This window comes from Megalops cyprinoides, chromosome 13, assembly GCF_013368585.1.
Source record: "Megalops cyprinoides isolate fMegCyp1 chromosome 13, fMegCyp1.pri, whole genome shotgun sequence".
In the NCBI taxonomy this organism is placed as follows: domain Eukaryota; kingdom Metazoa; phylum Chordata; class Actinopteri; order Elopiformes; family Megalopidae; genus Megalops; species Megalops cyprinoides.
In genome coordinates, this window is record NC_050595.1 from 11,350,596 (window position 1) to 11,368,374 (window position 17,779).

At 40.6% G+C, this 17,779-nt stretch overlaps 1 protein-coding gene across 1 annotated transcript in view; it reads left to right on the top strand.

The window, feature by feature from the left end:
- The first annotated feature begins 8,252 nt into the window (after nt 1–8,252).
- The window catches only part of ptprja (protein tyrosine phosphatase receptor type Ja), a 40,269-nt gene continuing 30,742 nt past the window's right edge, over nt 8,253–17,779 (top strand). Inside the window, exon 1 of the mRNA XM_036543420.1 lies at nt 8,253–8,563. Coding sequence (XP_036399313.1) covers nt 8,495–8,563 — 69 coding nt within the window. The 5' untranslated portion in view covers nt 8,253–8,494. The remainder of the gene's footprint in view (nt 8,564–17,779) is intronic.

The window sequence follows — 17,779 nt, forward strand, 5'->3', positions numbered from 1 at the left end:
GGGGGGGGTTGGGCCTGGGTTGGTCAGGAGAGGAGGAATGCAAACAGGCCCGCCACTCGTGTCAGACGTGCCAGTCGGGTTTTCCGCTCATGGGAGGTGGAGAACCCACCCCTTGACGTTGTGAAGTTTATCTGGCGCCGACGGTGGGACCGAGGAGAAGTGAACTGACTGTGACTGCTTCACTTGCCTTGTGGCGCCTTCACAGCTAGTGGCGCCTCCTCAACTTCCCGCCAATGGGCAGCTCCGCATACGGCATTTTTACCTGGAGACACCATGTCACAGCAGTGAGGGCAGAATTTATTGCAACTGATTTCCACCCATGTAAGTTAAGACACTGCCTCTCTGGTATGTTTGCATAATTGCACAACTTCTGAAGTTTCTTTGCACAACTCTGTTTCTTTCCCAAATGGCGTGGGTGTTTGGCATTTGTCCTGGTACCACATCCATCTGCTGGCTACCCTCTCCTGTGAGGAGAGCTCATAAGAACAAGTGAGGAGCACTCTTAAGGCTAAACATACGTGATGACAAGCTGTAAATCTTATTCTAACACATTAATACTCTTAACACAGAAATTTGCCACAACTTTCAGAATTTTTTCACATTAAGTGCAATTTTTCACTGTTTATGCAAATTTTTTAGAATCTTTATGCAAATTGACCCATGTTTGTGACACGGAAAATCAGAATATATAAGCGCACATGTTTACTTTGAAGTGGCTTGGATAGGACAATTTTATTTGAGAAGAATATGAGAGTTCTGTCTGATCATACTTGCAAGTATACAGAACGCAGAAGCAGCAAATAAACACCTCTCAAATAAACACCTCTCAATCTGAATTGCACCAGCAAACTGAAATGGCACCTCGACAAATAAAATCCAGCACTCCAGTAACTGTTAAAGGGCAGAGTGGGGTGTGTTGGATAAAATATGTAACTGACCTCTGTGACAGTGATCTCAAATCTATGGCCCTTTCCTTAAAGAGACTGATATGAAAGATGTGAGGTCGTGGTGACTATGCTAACAACCCTGCAAAGTCTTTGAATCATAGATTAATTCTGCTGCTCTTCTGGTAAAGGAGCTGCAGGAAGCTGTCTGATAATGTTTCAGATGCCCCCTAGTGGCAGAGAGGAAGAAAGCTCATCAACACACGTTCATAAACTTAAGGGCACTTGCTTAAAAAGAGGTAAAAAATCAAATCATGTAATTTCACATGTTGTATAATGTGTTTTACCTCAAAACCTCCTAAGAACATTTTAATGCGAAGGTATTATATCACAGTGCAGTATTTACAATGTTCACATTTTTCTCCTGAGTGAATGGCAGCATTTAATTACTTACACCTCATACATTTTATTACATTTTAAATTCTGAACAGACATGTTTAAAATAGAAAATGAGCCTCTGCGTATCTTTTTGTCTGATGCTACGTATGTGCCGGTCGCTGAACATTTGTTTGTTTTCAGTGCCGTGCTGATTCAGTGCACTCCCACTAAATGAGAAGGAAATCAGTGTGAGATAGGGCAGAGATAAGCGTAATGGCCTCTTCAGAAGTCTCCACCCACACCCTCGAGACCCTTGGGATGGCCTGGACTCCGTGCCTGTGGCGACAGCAAACTTTCAGCTGCAGACAGGGAAGACACGGGTCAACTGAAAGCGGCTGGCACAGTGACCAACTGTAAACTTCTACCACCCTGTTAACTGACATTTTCTAGCCTGCAGTTATAATGATTTTTAGATGCTGCAATGTCCAAAAACACAGAACACACAGACGGTTGTTGTACTCGCAAAGACACCCGCCATTCCAGAGTGCATTCCTGCAGCATTTGACATAGTTTGTACTCAAGTCTTCGGGGTCGCAGGAAGGGCAAGGGATCAAAGCAGTGAGCAAAACAGAGGATCCCAGTGCTTGGAACATCAGTCAACTCGATGTCTTCTCACGGGGGGGGCGCCCAGTGAAGGAACATGTCCTCACTCACAGCGATGCCACGGCAGGGCTTCATAAGCTTGCAGGCAAGTGATGAAAGAGGGGGTCTGCACGAACTCCATGATGGCTGCAGTGAACATGCAGTACTGTCAATCACTGATTCGCCTGAAAGAGTGGAAACGCTTTGCTGTACGGGGAGAAACATAATGATTAGTGCAAATCAGAAAGTCTCTGACAGGCTTTGACAGCCCCACCATTTTTTGAGGGGTTTCTTGAAGCCTCACTGACCCCTCTGTAGCACAGGTGCAAGCTGTAAGGTGAGTCACCTGAACCATACATCCTGTCCCGCAGGGAGAACAACAGCTAGGTGTGGCCTTGCCTGTCACTACTGTACAATAAAGTTTGATAATCACAATAACTTAAAAACTTAAATGAGCTAAAAAACATAAAAACTAATAAATCTTTGGACAGAGGTTATGCTTTATGAGAGATAATCCTTTGAATGGGTGCGTTATTGCCAATACCTTCCCTTCTCCCAATGAGGTTGCTGCCCAGTTTAGCTATGGCATTAAAGCAACCAGGAGAAGCAGCAACCTGAAGCATATCCTTGCTCAGAGATGTATGATTTCTACAATTTTCCTAAAATAAGAGTGTATTATGTTCCAAATGAAAACAAAGAGAGTGGTGTGACAGGGGTTACAGAGACAGTGAGGAGACACAAAGGCATATCTTGGCTTTTAAAGTGCTCCCGTGTTAACACAAACTCTCCTGCGTTATTGTAATGTAAATCCAAAAAAAAAAACTGTAAATATTGAAAGTTGAAGGTATACATTTAAGAGAAACTGGACACACTGCAAGATTGTGGATGACAATGGGAGAATGTGTGGATAAATTACTCAGGGAGACAGCATCTGACAGTGGCACGAACAGAATGTGTCTGAATAAAGAGGGCAATATCTACACACTGATGGAGAGTGATGACAGTTTTGAAGTTACCGTCCTCCCGTAGATGACCTATACTTAGCCTAATAAACTTGTGTGTAAATCACAACTGCCTTTTTGGTCAAAGGGTGTGTCAATGTCTTTTGATTACAATTTAGTCTTGGTGCTTTGAACTTTATCCATGTCTGTTGGCTTGGTACTTTGCCAGTGTATATCACAAATGGGCTTTAATTAGAAAATTCCATTGTGTGCCATCTAACCATTTGCTCTGAGGCCAGATAACCTTTGTCTTTTTTCCTTTTTGAAGAATGGGTAACATTCACTTTTTGGAGGGTCACCATACTTAATATTGCTGAAATAATGTGCACACAGAACCCCTTCGTGACTCAAAGGAGCAGATGTCTCTTGTATCCTAAGAAAAACTGATGAAAAACAAACTCAAGTGTTCATTCTGTTACTTCTGTTCTTTCATCGATACATTCAAGAAAAAGTGACAATCTTTCTAACTCATGACTTTGCCTTTTTCTCTTCAGGGTGGATTCTGTGTTGGGTTTCGCATGCCACATTTAGCCTTAGCGTGTTGATAGGCTCATTCCCGCAATGGAAAATCAAGATAGTGTGACGCTGCGAAGAGGAAGTTAGTTTTACATTTTGCTTTACTTTAGGGTCCCCAGAGGGCACAGAGCCCTGCAGTGCCTCTACGCACAGAGGAACAGCAGGTGGAGCATGTTCCGGTCACAAGCTTAAGAACTTCGCGGGATGTTATGCACATTGAGCGCTTGTTCTGTTTTACCATTTGGCGCCACATCAGACGTATTATTGCAGACAGGTGCACTGGGGTGGACCAAAATGTGCATGGTGATGTGCTTTGATGCATGTTTTGTGCTTTTCTTTGTAGCATTCTAGTTGTGTAATCTTGCTTCACACACATGAACTGCATGTGTAACTAAGAATGTTTCTCCTACTGGATTTTCTCACGGAACTACTCCAGTGACTTGTGTTTACATTCACTAAGCTGAAGTATATGTAAAAGCTAAGATTGACAATATATACAGTTTTTAGCACTATATTGTTAGCATAAATCCAACCACAACATATCATTTTCAAGTTCTGACAGCCTAACACACTTTGCAAACCATATTTGGCCTGTAAATGACAGTTGCAATGGCATTGAGCTTCCACACCATCACTGACTAGCGTACATGGTCTGGGGGAAGGTTTGTGGGTTGGTCTGCAGGGGTAATAATGGAAACGGCAGGGTATCACCAAGCACGAGAAGATAAGTTTTACTAACCTAAAAGTCACATGACCACAGCGGGATGATGGAGAGGTTACCATTCGTCATAATGGAACGTAGTTGCATTTTTTAAAACCTAGTAAAAACTGCAAGTTGGTGTGGAAAGCATGTAAGAGCACCCAGAAAGGAGCATCACGATCAGATAATTTAAAATAGGACAGTCATCCTATTTTTCATAATTATTCAGTGAATACACAAAGGGGATCCATATATGTCACGTTAAATTTTTTTATTATAAATAGACTTTGGGGGGATATGCTTTGCTCCTTGTTGTTTTACTACATTATGGGTGTGTAATAAGCTATGTGTGTTAGAAGCCAATATGAATATTTGTCCTAAAAAAAAAACTGAACAAAGCTTTCCGTTCATGTGCAAATCCAACTGTATTATTTACATTTTTACACATTGATATCTCTCCAGGTTGCTTTTCTCATTCTGAGTAGTGTGTTAGCGGAAAGATTGCTCAGTGCTGTCTGTGAGCTTCTCATACACTGCCCCACAAGGCCACAATTAGGTCATAATCAGGCGCATTCAACTATGGTTGACCTGTTGATCACACAAAATGAAAGTAAGTTTGTCCTCTACGGTGACAAAGTGGTAGACATCTGATGTCAGTCTACATCTAACTGCTCCAAAACATAACATCTGACAGATCTGTATCTGCTCGGGTTGTCCACCCACAGGTACGAGAGGGTCATCCGAACTAGGAGAGAACAATAATTATGTTTGCCACTGGGTATCCATGAAGACCCTGAGAATGAAGACCCACAGGGTATCAGTGAGGAGCTGTCCCCTTGCACAATGCTTCAGAGTGTCTAGTGAGCTAATTTGATTGGTCTTCATTACTTATTTACTTGCAAGGCTGTGAATTTGATTGATAATTACCTCAATGGTCACAGTGTTTCAAAAACAATAACCAGTGGAAATGTGTCAAGCAGTAGGTACTTTATAATGTTCTATTATATAAACTGTGCCAAATTTGTAGCCTGGAATTATATTGTTAATGATAACTGCATAGCCACTTGGTCTGACAGCTAATATTATTCTTTCCAGTACTGCTAACTAGAATGTTAGGATATATTCTTCCTCCAAACCAATGAATTCAATCCATCGCTGAAAAGTGGATCTTTTATAAAACTATGAAACTATGAAAACTCAGTGTTGCCAAGCAAATTTAAGACATGATATTAATTTTGTGCAATAACGCTGCATTAAGGGCAGACAGTCGCTGTATTCTGAAACTTGAGTACAACTGAAACTGGCATAGTCTCTCATGTAGGAAAGAGTTTTAGCAAATTATTAATGAATTTCTTGGCCACTCAACATCATGCTTAGCTTCCATTTTCTATAGTTGCAGTGAGAAGACTAACAATTCAAATCTATTCTGTGATGATGTGAATATAAGCATGTAGAATATATAGGGTTGTGTTCAGATTCTATCCTGTTACCTAAATGGCAGGGAAAACTAGAAATTGTTCTTTTTTTAATTGAGTACATCTTTAACCCTAATACTAAGTACTGTAAGTGGAACCCTCTGGATGTAGACTCTCAACCTATCAGTGTAACAGTCACTTGCTTGCCTGTTTTCTCCCAGGGAAAGGGCTTGTATCAGCTGACATAGTTATGCCTAGCGCACACTCCACACTCTCTCCATGGTTTAGCTCTTCCATGGTCCCTCTGTGCAGACCCTGGCAGTGCTGCCGCTGTCTCTGTGCAGACACCCATCTGTGTGCACATCCCCACCCACTTCATCAGGACACCCAACGGTGCAGAGGGAGGAAACAGGAAATGGGAAACAGGAACCAGCAACAAACTGCAGCCTTTACATAGAGCTTCAATGAGCATTACTTAACAAATACTGTACAGTATGTCCACATAAATGCCATTTAAGTCTACCAGACTTCAAAATACAAAATTCATTACTTATAAGCTGTATATTTATTCACATTGTAAGTAAATGGATGTCAAAACTACCTCCCTTGGGCTAGTTCTGGTAAGGTTAATTTATTTATTTATTTTTTTTATTTGTAATGTCCAATCATTAACCTCAGATGTTTAACCAGCCTGAGAATAAAATGACACAATGCAACACAGTGGGTAAGTTACACTGAGCTATGGAATGACTAAGTCACATGCACTTTTCCACCTTTAGATATTCTGACCACGGGGAATTTGTGCCTTCTTTTTTATGTGGCAGATTGTCACATTTCACATGTTCTTTGGTGTTACAAGGTCGAAAGCCTTCAATGCTGAAGCTGAAGCTTAAATATTCTGACCAAAGGCACGTGACCCTCTTTCTGTAGAGTGATCCCCTACATGAAACCACAGGCTATTGCCAAATCCACTTGTGAGCTAGAATCATATATCAAAGACAGTACACCTAAGGTATACTCACACACACACACCTTTCATCCAATTCAAAGCTCAAAATATATGAATACTGCAGTTTATTAATTCATCAATGTCAGTGCTACAGACATGCTTCTATTGTACCCAGGAAGATGATAGGCAATATTGTGTTGGCCTTTGCGGTTTTCAAGGCAACTTCCTGTTGCTGCTCGCATCTCTCAAGACTAGAGCTGACTTTCAGTATCGCATTAAACAGACAACACACTTCCCCCTGAGTAAAACAAATATAAATTGCAACCACAAAGACAAGGGCGTGAAGAGTACACATACACTATCAACTAATCTTTCAGTACAGAAACAAATAGATAGCTGTTTAAAATTACAGAAAAAAATCATCTGTCACAGAGCCAGACTAATGTGTGCAGTGGGACAGACTTCAGAGCCAACTTCATCCAGATCACCACAACTGGATTTAAAGTCACAACGACATTAATAAGCAGTGAAAATTTGTTGGTTAATGCTTCAGGTTTCCATTATCTAATGTCCAGTAGAGGGGAAAAATAATACATGTGATTTACTGACAAAATATATAGAAAAATATAAAATACAATATGAGAGGCAGAACGCTTTGATTAGCTGAATTGTAAGTCACATACCCTCTATGTGATGCCCAAAACGTTTACCTACTGGCCCTGTAAGTCCATCTGTATGACCATGAGACATTGAGGCACTAGGGCCTTAAGTAGGACCTAGGAAACCCCCCACCCCACCCCAACCGCCACCAAAAAAGGCATATTTGGAGAGAGAAGCTTAAGTTGAAACTCCCCAACACCACGGGCAATGATTTTGAGAAAACCCAGCTTTGTAGAGTGGAACATGTCTGCCATGAAACAGCTTGAGGCTATTGACGATATACAAGTGCAGTGTCTCACCCCAGACAACATGCTATGACAACACATGGTGGAATCCGCATCTAGTTTCTCATCTGACAATGAAAGGTTGTTCATTTTGTGGCACTGTAATGTCACCCTGAAAAACTAGCTAACCCATAACATTCTGAGTGTCTGAATGAGAAGGTTACAATATGTCAAGGGATAGTATTTACTCACTTAGAGAAAGAGAGCTAGATTATGGCTGTGTGGAACAGTCTAGAACGTTATGGTAAGATGCATTTTTCTGAAAACAAGTCATTCATTTTCTTTAAATATTTTTGAATTTTAAATGAAAATAATCCCAAGTTTATTAATGTTTACACCTTTAATACTTCATTTAACAGTCGGCATAGTTAAAATTTGTTCTTTTCCACAACTGCTTTGGAGGATTGTGTATGTTTGCAACAGGTCAATGGTTTCGCTCGTCACTGGTCTCTCCCTAGTCAAAAGACGTAATAGCAGTTTAGCAAGATTATGGCACATGGGTCGCGGAGGTCACGGTGATGTAGTTCCCAATAATGCGTTCCTTGGTTCCCTCTCACGAAGTTATTGCAAGAATGCGGAGTGTTTTAAAATATGTTAAATGACCCCGCTTACTCTCCAGTTCGCTGGAAGGAGTAGCTTGCACTGAATCAGTGAAACAGATACCGAATCGGTGAACGCAGAAACGGGGTGTACAGGTTAGCTTGCAGAGCTGATTAAACGACACAAAGGCGTGAAGACGAAGGCAGGAGGCGGATCACCGGCATTCATAAAACTGTCACTTCTAATGTGACGCTTATGGACAGTCTCCGCTCCACCCAGAAAATGCAAGCTCAAAAAAACTTTCTTCCTCTAATGAGCTCGTCTGACCATAGGCGTGAAGTTGTGAGACCAGCTGGCGAAGAAACTATAGATCTAACCTGTTCAGTTTGAATACAACGTTCGTGGTATCACACACGCAAGTAAGAAGAAGTACGAAGAAAAGGAAGAGAACGCGCAGGCATGCAGTAGACATGCCAGAGCGAATCGACAAGTAATTCTTGTAATTTTCGCAAACTGCCCTGCATCATGAGGCGGCTACAGTCGCTCCAAAGTGTCTTGCCACAGGCATTGCTTGTCCTGTACTTATTTTTTAAGGTAAGTGTCTTACTTATTTTCAGATTAACAGGCACTGTTTCGAAGTGCATTTGCTAACCCTATTAAGAAAGCGTGTTCGCGAAGTTACTTTGGAGCTTTGCACCTGTTGCCGCAGGTAACTGTGTACATCATCTCTGTGTACGTGGTTAGCCTCGTTTCGCTGAATATCCTTAGAGGTTTATTGTTTGCGATTGTAATTAACCTTGGTGATATCGATTTAGTGCTGTTGTCTGAGGGGCGAAGTGTGGCTAATGGCATATTAATTGTATTAGAGGAGAATGTAACGTTCCTTCGGCTAATGTCAGGCATTGTTCTTAAAAGTGTTCGGGAGACGGCTAAAATCCTACCAATGTGCATTAGATTGATTAATAACTACTCTACAGTATTGATTATGTATTAATTCCTTCAGGTCCCGTGTACTATTGTAAAATACAACGTCTTTCAAAATGCCCTTTCTTAGTTTGTTTAGCCTATGTATTTAATACAAAAACACGAATACTGAATGTTAACACCATAAAATGTTGACATAGAGTTTTATGTAGTTTATAAGATAACACATTCATTGCAAGTAGGCGTACACTGTAAGTTAATAATAGTAATAAATGAAAATTATGAAAAACAGAACACATTATAGTAGTTTAACACAAGACATTAGTAAGTTGGCTGCATTTGCACACTTCAGGTCAGCAGGGATGAAACATTTGGCGTGTATAATTTGCCTACATGTTTGATTTTTTTTTTTTTTTTTCCAAAGCCTAGCAGACTACCTTGAAGTTCTGATGAAAAGTGATTGCCATGATTAAAATAAAACAAATTGATATTGATCGAGTACTACTGCCGCTTGGCATGGGAACATTCACAGCAGCAAAAAGTGTGATGACATTATAAGAATGTTTTCATTGAACATAGTCATAATTCAGTAAAATCACAGTTAATGTTAAAGTGTATGTTATATATGAACCTTTCACAAGATGAATTCACAAGTTATCTTTTATATGCCATGAACACTTACAGTACATGTACCAGATAGAATAATAGCTGAAATTAGTCCGAATTTACAGTAATGGATGGATACCTGAAGCATTAAATACTCCTGGATTAAATCAACATTTGTCCTTAACTTTGATTTACAGGTAAATGCAATTGCTATTTTACTCTTCAGAAACACAGTGGAGCAATCCTCAGAATGTAAACAACAACAGCAGCAACAAATAAATCATACCAGTGCTTGTACTGAAAAAAGTAACTTTACAGTTTATTAAAAGGTAAGGACAACTGTTGAATTGAATTCAGGGGCAAGTGTTTTCAGCTGGAATGAAATGCTGGAATTTGGGGCATCAACTTTATGCCTTGCTGCAGTAATGTTGTGACCATCTGTGATGTGCTCGGTCAAAACCGAAGGTCCGCTGTATACATGTGACCAGGGTAAGATGCCTTGTCCGTGCCATAGTGGCTGATGCAGTTCTGGGGCCGGAGACCGCGAGGCAGTGGTATTGTTCTCACAGTGATGAGGGATGCGGCAGTCTGGGTGGGGGGGGTCTGCTGCTCCAGAAGTGTGTCTGTTCTGTGGGGATGAGGGGGCCCCATTTTCTCTCGCCAACTGAGGAAGAGAGCAGCACGAGTCCAAAAATAACGTTAATCCAAGAATCTAATCCTTGAATAACAAGTACATCATATGCATCAATAAAATGTATACTCTGTGACAAAGACCATGCAGGCTCTAGATTTCTGATGCTTCGCCATACCCTTAAAAAGGATGTTTTATGATGCTTTTCGGAACTGTAATTGTGAGAAACATGACTGCAGACTTAAAAAGAAATTCATTGTGGTCCCGATGGAGCATTTGAAGGCCTTTGAGATAAAATCCCTCGCAGTGACACGGAGACTGGTTTAAAACTCCAGGGCTGTGATAAGACTTTGTGTATTATACCCTAAGTTGTGGGAAAGTGTGTGCTGGTGGCAGTGGGTAACTTGGTTGTGATTATGACTATCATGAACGTATTCTGTATCCAAGTATTATTCCCTTAATGTGTCCATGTATACCCAAGTTCAAAAAGGGCTAGATAGCATGCCTCTATTCTGTTTTTATGACTCCTGTGCAGTTGTTCATTTCTTGCTTGTACTTATGTGTGTATGACATCACTTAACGTATACGGGTTCTGTACACAGTCTTCACCATGCTAACACTTGTTGCATTATCTTCTTCTGTGGCTGACAGGATGTGTGCTAGAGGCTCAACTCACTGTCACACAGTGAGATGCAACTAAGCGGGGACTTTTTTCAACTTTGGATACGGTGAAAAGATCAAAAAAAAAAAACTGAGAGTGATTTTCTGATGAAACATTGAGCTCAGCTACACTGGGTTAGGATCATTTAATATGATAAGGTGAGGACTTGGGTGTCTAATGTTTAGGAAGAATTTTCTCTGTTCCCAGCTGCAGTTACTTAAGGCCAAAGTGGAGCTATGTTGAAATCCAGTATTTTTTTTTAATTTCAGAGAAGTGGAACCACCCGCCCAGCTAACTTCATAGCGGTGTGAAAAATAGCAACACAAAGAACTTAGATTGAGGACGGCCCTCGGGATATTCCAGTTGCGTTTCCTCGTGGGCTGGCTCCAGAAATGCGTGCAAGTGGCTTTCATCCTTGATGTACACACAGCAATTAGCAGCCCAGGAAAGTACACTGGTTTGCATGGACGTCCCGACAAAAAGGGAGTCCAGTCCAGTCAGCCTGGACTGATAGGCCGTAAACTTATTAATGAGGGGAAAATTGTGACGTAGATATCAGCACATCGCAGCACTGTCTCGGAACAAGGAAACTTCCTTATTCCTTTTAAAGTGTACCGTGCTTCACCCACTGCTGCCATTTGGGGTGGTTGTTAGTATCCTTTCTAAAGGGGTATTGTCAGGTTAGTGGTGGTTAGGTGGATGCACAATACTGCTTTCTACGTGCAGACATGTATACATTATGTGTGCTTGCAGCAGGCATCACAAAACGGGCTCCTTTCATGCTGAAGTCGTATCGCAAGGAATTTGGCCACGACCATTTTGTATTCTCTGTTATCTTTGTTGTTGCGTGGAAATAAGATGGCGTTGCTGTGCATTTTGACTTATGCTTGTGGAGCCTGACCAGATATCACATGTGACCACAGTTAACACTGCACCAAGTTGTTGGTTGCTTGAGGTTTTTAAGAGTGGTGGCACTACTGCGGTGCCATGGGCCATATTGTCTTTTGGAGGTCTTGCAGCAGCCACTCAGAATGCGAGCATATGACTGCCCTCCACTGTCGCCGCTGTCATACGAGGCGAACGTTATATAAGCGAGGTTGTGAGGTCACAATGAAGTATTGCAGCTGTTGATGACAGGATAGTTCACATGTATTGGCCTCTATCTCTTTAAGGAGCTGGTGATGCCACTCACATGAGAAGGCTCAGTTGTCAGCAGTATTAAGAGCTGCTGCTAGTGAAATTCAGTAGGAATGTATCAGTGAATTGTCACCTTCATGGGAGAATGGGCTGGAATGTAATCAGATACACGCGCTTTTGGAACAAATGCAGAAATCCACTGCATGTGTCATTTGCTCAGCACTTACAAAGCCTATATATTTAGCTGATCCAGCCTTATCTTTACTTGTTTTCCATTGCTTTAGCTGAACCAATTTGTTTTATGAAATCAAAGTTGTTAGGTTTTTGAAAAGCATTAATCCTAATCACCTGTGTGTATGTCTTCTGGAGTGTTTCTCTTTCTGTGAGTGTTGCTTCATGTCTGGTTTAAAGTTTCATTACACAGTTAGCCCCGTCAAATACACTTTTCTGTTCCTCTCTGCGAATGGAAAAATAGTGCTTCAACCAAGCAATGGCGGGGAGAGGGGGAGACGTTGGCCAAACATATGGCCTTTGAAATGAATTCTGCTTGCTGACGTCACACACAAAGAGTCACAGTTCCTTGCCCCATGTAAATGAGAATCTGTCTTTTTCCCAGTGTTCAATGGGGTTATTGTCTGCAGATGGCTATCACTTTATCAGGAGCCTGTGAAGAGTGAGTGCATGGAAGGCAGGAGAGGATGATTAGGAAAGGGAAGGGCTCTGTCTTATTGGTGGATGTGCTTTAGTGGGAAAGGTCACTTGTAGCCCTCTCCAAAAAGACAGGGAAACTGGTACGGTGTCAAAACGGGACATTAATTTAAGGGTTTGCCTGTTTGTGATTTGCAAGTAGTTATGTAAGCACCTAAGCATCAAAGGACAAGGTGCTTTTATTATCGGTTGTATGTGTGTGTAGAATTTGTTCGGTATCTGCTCTGGCATTCCATGCACAGTGTTCTCACAGTGATAATATGATCGGTGTGATTTGAATGGGAACACTTGTGATGCTCCATATCATTATTGAATTGAGTATTGAAAGAGTTTGTTCTTCTGGAAATGATTAACAAAGGGTTTCACTAGTAGGAAGTCCCCTCACAAGATGGATCCAAGTATTTATGAGGTTTGTGAGCGTGCTGTCAATGATCAAATTATCAAGCAGGAGTTTTAACAGTACTGTTTGTATTGAATTGCTGTATATGGACATTCTGATGTTGAGCAGACAAAGGTGTATGTTACCTTAACAGGAAGCATCACATATTGCAGCCTCACTTTTCAAAATGGAAGAAACACGTGGCAAACCAGACTTTTAGAGACTTTCTACGCTCAAAGTGATGTCTTAAATGAATGCAAAAAACTGTGGACAGACAATCAGTTGAGCTATGTCTACATATTCTGTGTATTGGTGACTCGATATCCTGGTTTATAGTTTAGTCATATTCATTTAGCCTCTGATCTGTCTTCACTTTTCACATGCTGTTCTGGGAGCAGGGCATGCACTCAGAAGCAAAAAGTGACACACATGCGTATGCATGCATGTATGTGGACACACACACACACACACACACACACAGGCAGGACTGCTCATGCTTTTATCTCTGCCAGAACAGTTTAATGGGGGGACAGAAATCAGAGCCTGTGGCTCTTTATCAGGCTCCGAGACAGAGCGCTCACTGTCCAGCCCTGTTTTGGGAAAGCGTGGGATGTGGGGAGTCAGGCCTCCATTAGAGCCTGCATGCAAATGGCCCGTCTGCCATGCAGTGGGTTTTTGCATGTCCTTTACAGCGGGCCAGGGCTGAAATCTGAGCAGGAAGTGGAGGGGTGGCCGGTTATACAATTCTGCCTGATAGAGATCTGCATGTTAGTCAGAGCTTCTGCTGGGGTACACAGAGGGTGGATAGTTCAGCTCAGCCAGCAAATATCAGCCCTAATTTCCATAGGTCCAGATGGGTGGCTGATAGGGGGGCGGGGCGGTAGCACGGGACGAGAGGGTGAAGAAGGGAGATTGGGAAAGATCCCTCAGCTGTCCCATAGATGGGGTGGAGGGGAGAAAGGGGGGTGTGGAGTGTCTGCCAGGATTGTTCTTCACAGTCGCTATGTCATCGGAGAAATGGAAGTGTTCCTACATAGCCATATTGGTATTATGGATTGGTGGCACTCAGACCTAAAAAAATGTTTTGTTTTGTTTTTTTTTTATTTTAGTTTTTCATTTTCTTCATAAATGTGTCTTGAAGTATAGGGTTCAAGAGATTTATCATTTCGAAACTTAAGGATCATGTGTATAAACCTACACAGAAGTTACACAAAGCAAGGCAATAAAGCCGTTACCCACAAATCAGTAGAGACAAATTGTATAAAAATGGTCAGCAGCAAACAAAGTGCATGCTGGTAGTTAAACTGTTGTCCGCACCACATTTCACATACGACTTTTCAAACCAAAGCCGGGCGGACGTTGAATGTGTTACCCACCAAATATTCCTCCAAGTATGGATGTGCTCACATTGATTACTTCTTTTGTGTCAGTCATATATGTTCTATATTGTGTTGTAAATGTCTTTTGAGGTGATACTAAAATGGTCCAAACCAGTATTCTGTCTTATTTTTATTACAAAAAGGGAAAACAAGACTGCTTCTGGATATCAAACAGAAGTTATGAGGAGTGGCTTAAAAGTAGCTTTAGTCTCAGCAAAAAGAAACCAAGGTGATGTGATTGAATTTTTATTTTATTTTATTTTATTTTAAGAGGGATTAAGGAATTGGATCACATAAGCAGTTTCAAACAGTTCTGTCATAAGAGCTAGAGGTCATAGGTTTAAATAACGTTGATTTTGTGCTGACACCAGTGACACCAAAGTTTGTCACAAAGAGAGTTTTTAATGTGTGGAATAGTTTTACTGGACTTGTCCATATGGTCTTATGTTTTGGTGTCCATATGGTTGTCAAACAGGAATTCTCAGTAGGCCTTTTCGATATGGTTCTCTCGTTTTTTTGATAACATAAATAGTTAGGACAATTTAATTGGTAATAATGCAAGTAACATTTGGTAAGAGCCATTCTAGTTCTTTAGTGTTTCATGACCTCTAGTTTTACATAGATTTATAGCAGAGGTAAGACAGATGTGTTGTTGTTCATAGGAGCTATGTTCACTCAAAATGTGCTTCTTGTTCTTTATTGTTTCAAATTTAACATGCTTTGTTGCATCTTCTCAATAGCCCTTAATCAAGCCGTTAAAACATTTTCAGTGATCCCTTTGAATTTTATATTGATTTGGATTTTATTCCGTCCATAATATAGTAATGTTCCATACAGTCGCTTCTCAATTAAGACATGACAAGCTTGAGTCGTGCTTGGATGTGCTAGGGTTTTCTTTCAAACTGTTCATTAAAAAGTCATCCAACTCTTAGTGACATCACTAAACATTTTATAAGCATTATTCCCCAGTGGCTGAACAAACCCCGCTTATTTTGGGGGTGGGGGGGATCTGGCAAGACAACACAGGCAAAACAAGAAAGCAGCGCTCATTCTGGCTATGACCCCAGGCAGAACAAGGGACTGAGAGCTGCTCTCAGCCAGTGGAAATGGCAAATACCAAAACAAAATGCTCAATGCTCTTAGCATAGGAACGCAATTGAAAATAATCTGTTTTCATGTATCTTTTTGGAATTTTTATCGGGGGCAGAACATCAAGAAATGGCAGAAAGTACTGAATACTGAACATGGTGCATTATGGCTTGTGTACATTAGCCATGGAAATGGGTGTGATTGTTTTCCTTTTTTTGTACTTCCTTTATTTGAATTCAAGTTTCAGTCAGCGATGTAGTATAACAACCTCAGTTAGGGGGGTATATGATAGGTCAGTTTTATTGCCACAAGAATGTTCTTAGTTGTGCATATAAAATGTCAGGATGTTATTTTAGTTTGTTTTATTTTCAGGAGGGACCCTCACAAATGTTTTCAGAGGTGGGTTTTAAGAAACAAAAAGTTGGACTAAAGTCAGTGTAAATTTGACGGTAACTGTCCAAATGACATGACAGAAGTGAGACATGAAAGAAGACTAACACCTCTCACAGCTTCAAGTAAAAGAAGTGACATTGTTCATATTTACAATTAGACCTTACTGATTCTTCCTTCAAACAAAATCTGATGCTTCAGTAAGCAGTAAGCTCTCAGTAAGAGCGCAGGTCCTGCTTCCTTAACAGTGAACACACAACGTGCATCCATCTCAGTTCACCTTTGGCCCCGAGATCTAACGGAACACGTCAGCTCTCATCAAGGGTACAGTCTGTGTACTACCTGAAAGACAGAACATTTGCAATGCAAGGAGTTTGTTCGTTGCTTCCTGGAGGCTTGCTGCTTTTAAATGGCATTAGTAGATAAGCCTCTATTTGTTAAGCAACGGTTGTAGCAATGGCTACAGGGCTCTGGGGCATTGTTAGGCCACATACCTCAGACTGTAGTCATGTCATTGCAGTCTGAGTGAACAGTGCCTCTCCAGATAGTCAGAATGGGTGGGTGATGACCTCAGAGCACTGTAGGAGTACTCAAACTGTGTTTGTTTGGGTGCAATGACTGTAACAGCGTATCCCAGCATTAGTTAATGGCACTGTTTCCACACCCAGCGCAGAGTGTGAAATTCCACCTACAGAATGTTCCTGTCTGGTCCAAGCTTTCCCCCATGTTTGATTCACCTCCATGTCCTCTGTATCTGATGGGTGGTTTTCTCAGCAGCATCATTTAAACACAACCTCCAAGTGGGTTTAAGGATTTCACGTCTTGCCTTTAATCTTTCACTCATACCAGGAATACTCTTTCACTGCATTTAAGTTACCCAGTTGCTGTTGTATGTCTGCTTTCAGTTCATTTTAACCTGAAAAAAGGATTTTTTCAGGTTAAAATTGCTGCTCTTAATAGCAACAGCTGCACAGAAATTCTAAATTAGCTACTGTCACAATATTAATTAATTAATCAGTAATTCACATACATGATCTCTGCTATTAAATTAAAAACCCTTGAAACAAATAAATTATGAGGAGATTAAACATGCTTGTCACTACACATTATTAAAAACCAACCAAACTGAGCTGGCAAACTGAAAAGGATAAATATATTTTAGCTTTCTAGCTAACTGCATTTTTTTTTATTATTTTCAGCCAACTATATAGCTTCTTAAATTGATAGTTGGCTAAAAAAAATTGATTTAAAATTGAGTTAAAATTGATTCTGTTGACTAACTCTTGAGTCATCCAGCTCCTTATAAAGGTGATAACTAAAGTTTTAATTTTTCATTCATTTTTACAAATTATTAAAGACCCTTCCACCAGGAATATGCAAATAAGTAAAAATGCAGTTTTTGATACTTTTCGACAAACAAAAGAGGTATATCAAACAACAAAGTCAGGGTTTTTTGATGCAATGAACATCATTTTATGTTTATCTCAGTTGAAGGTGCTTATAGAAACAGACTGAGTTGTTTGGTCTGAACCTTCTGATGAGCTACAGTACATGTAGCGGTGCAGCACTCCTTCTTGGATATTTGTTTTTAGCTGTCAAAATCGAAACCTCTTGGTAGTGAATGTCATGCTGTAATACCCACTACAGCAAAAAATCCACAAATACTAAAATATTACATTACATTACATAAACTGCATACAATATAATACTGGGATGTTGTTTAACATCCTGAAGTATTAGATGATAATGATCTAGTAATAACAGATTACAAGGAATTAGTGAGAGATTACAACATACAGAGACTCAGGAAAGAGAGTCGAGCACAAGATGTATAGCTTTAAAGAACAGCACACAAACCAATTGTTTAAAGTGGTTCTATGGGAAATAGCTAGAATGCTTTCTAATT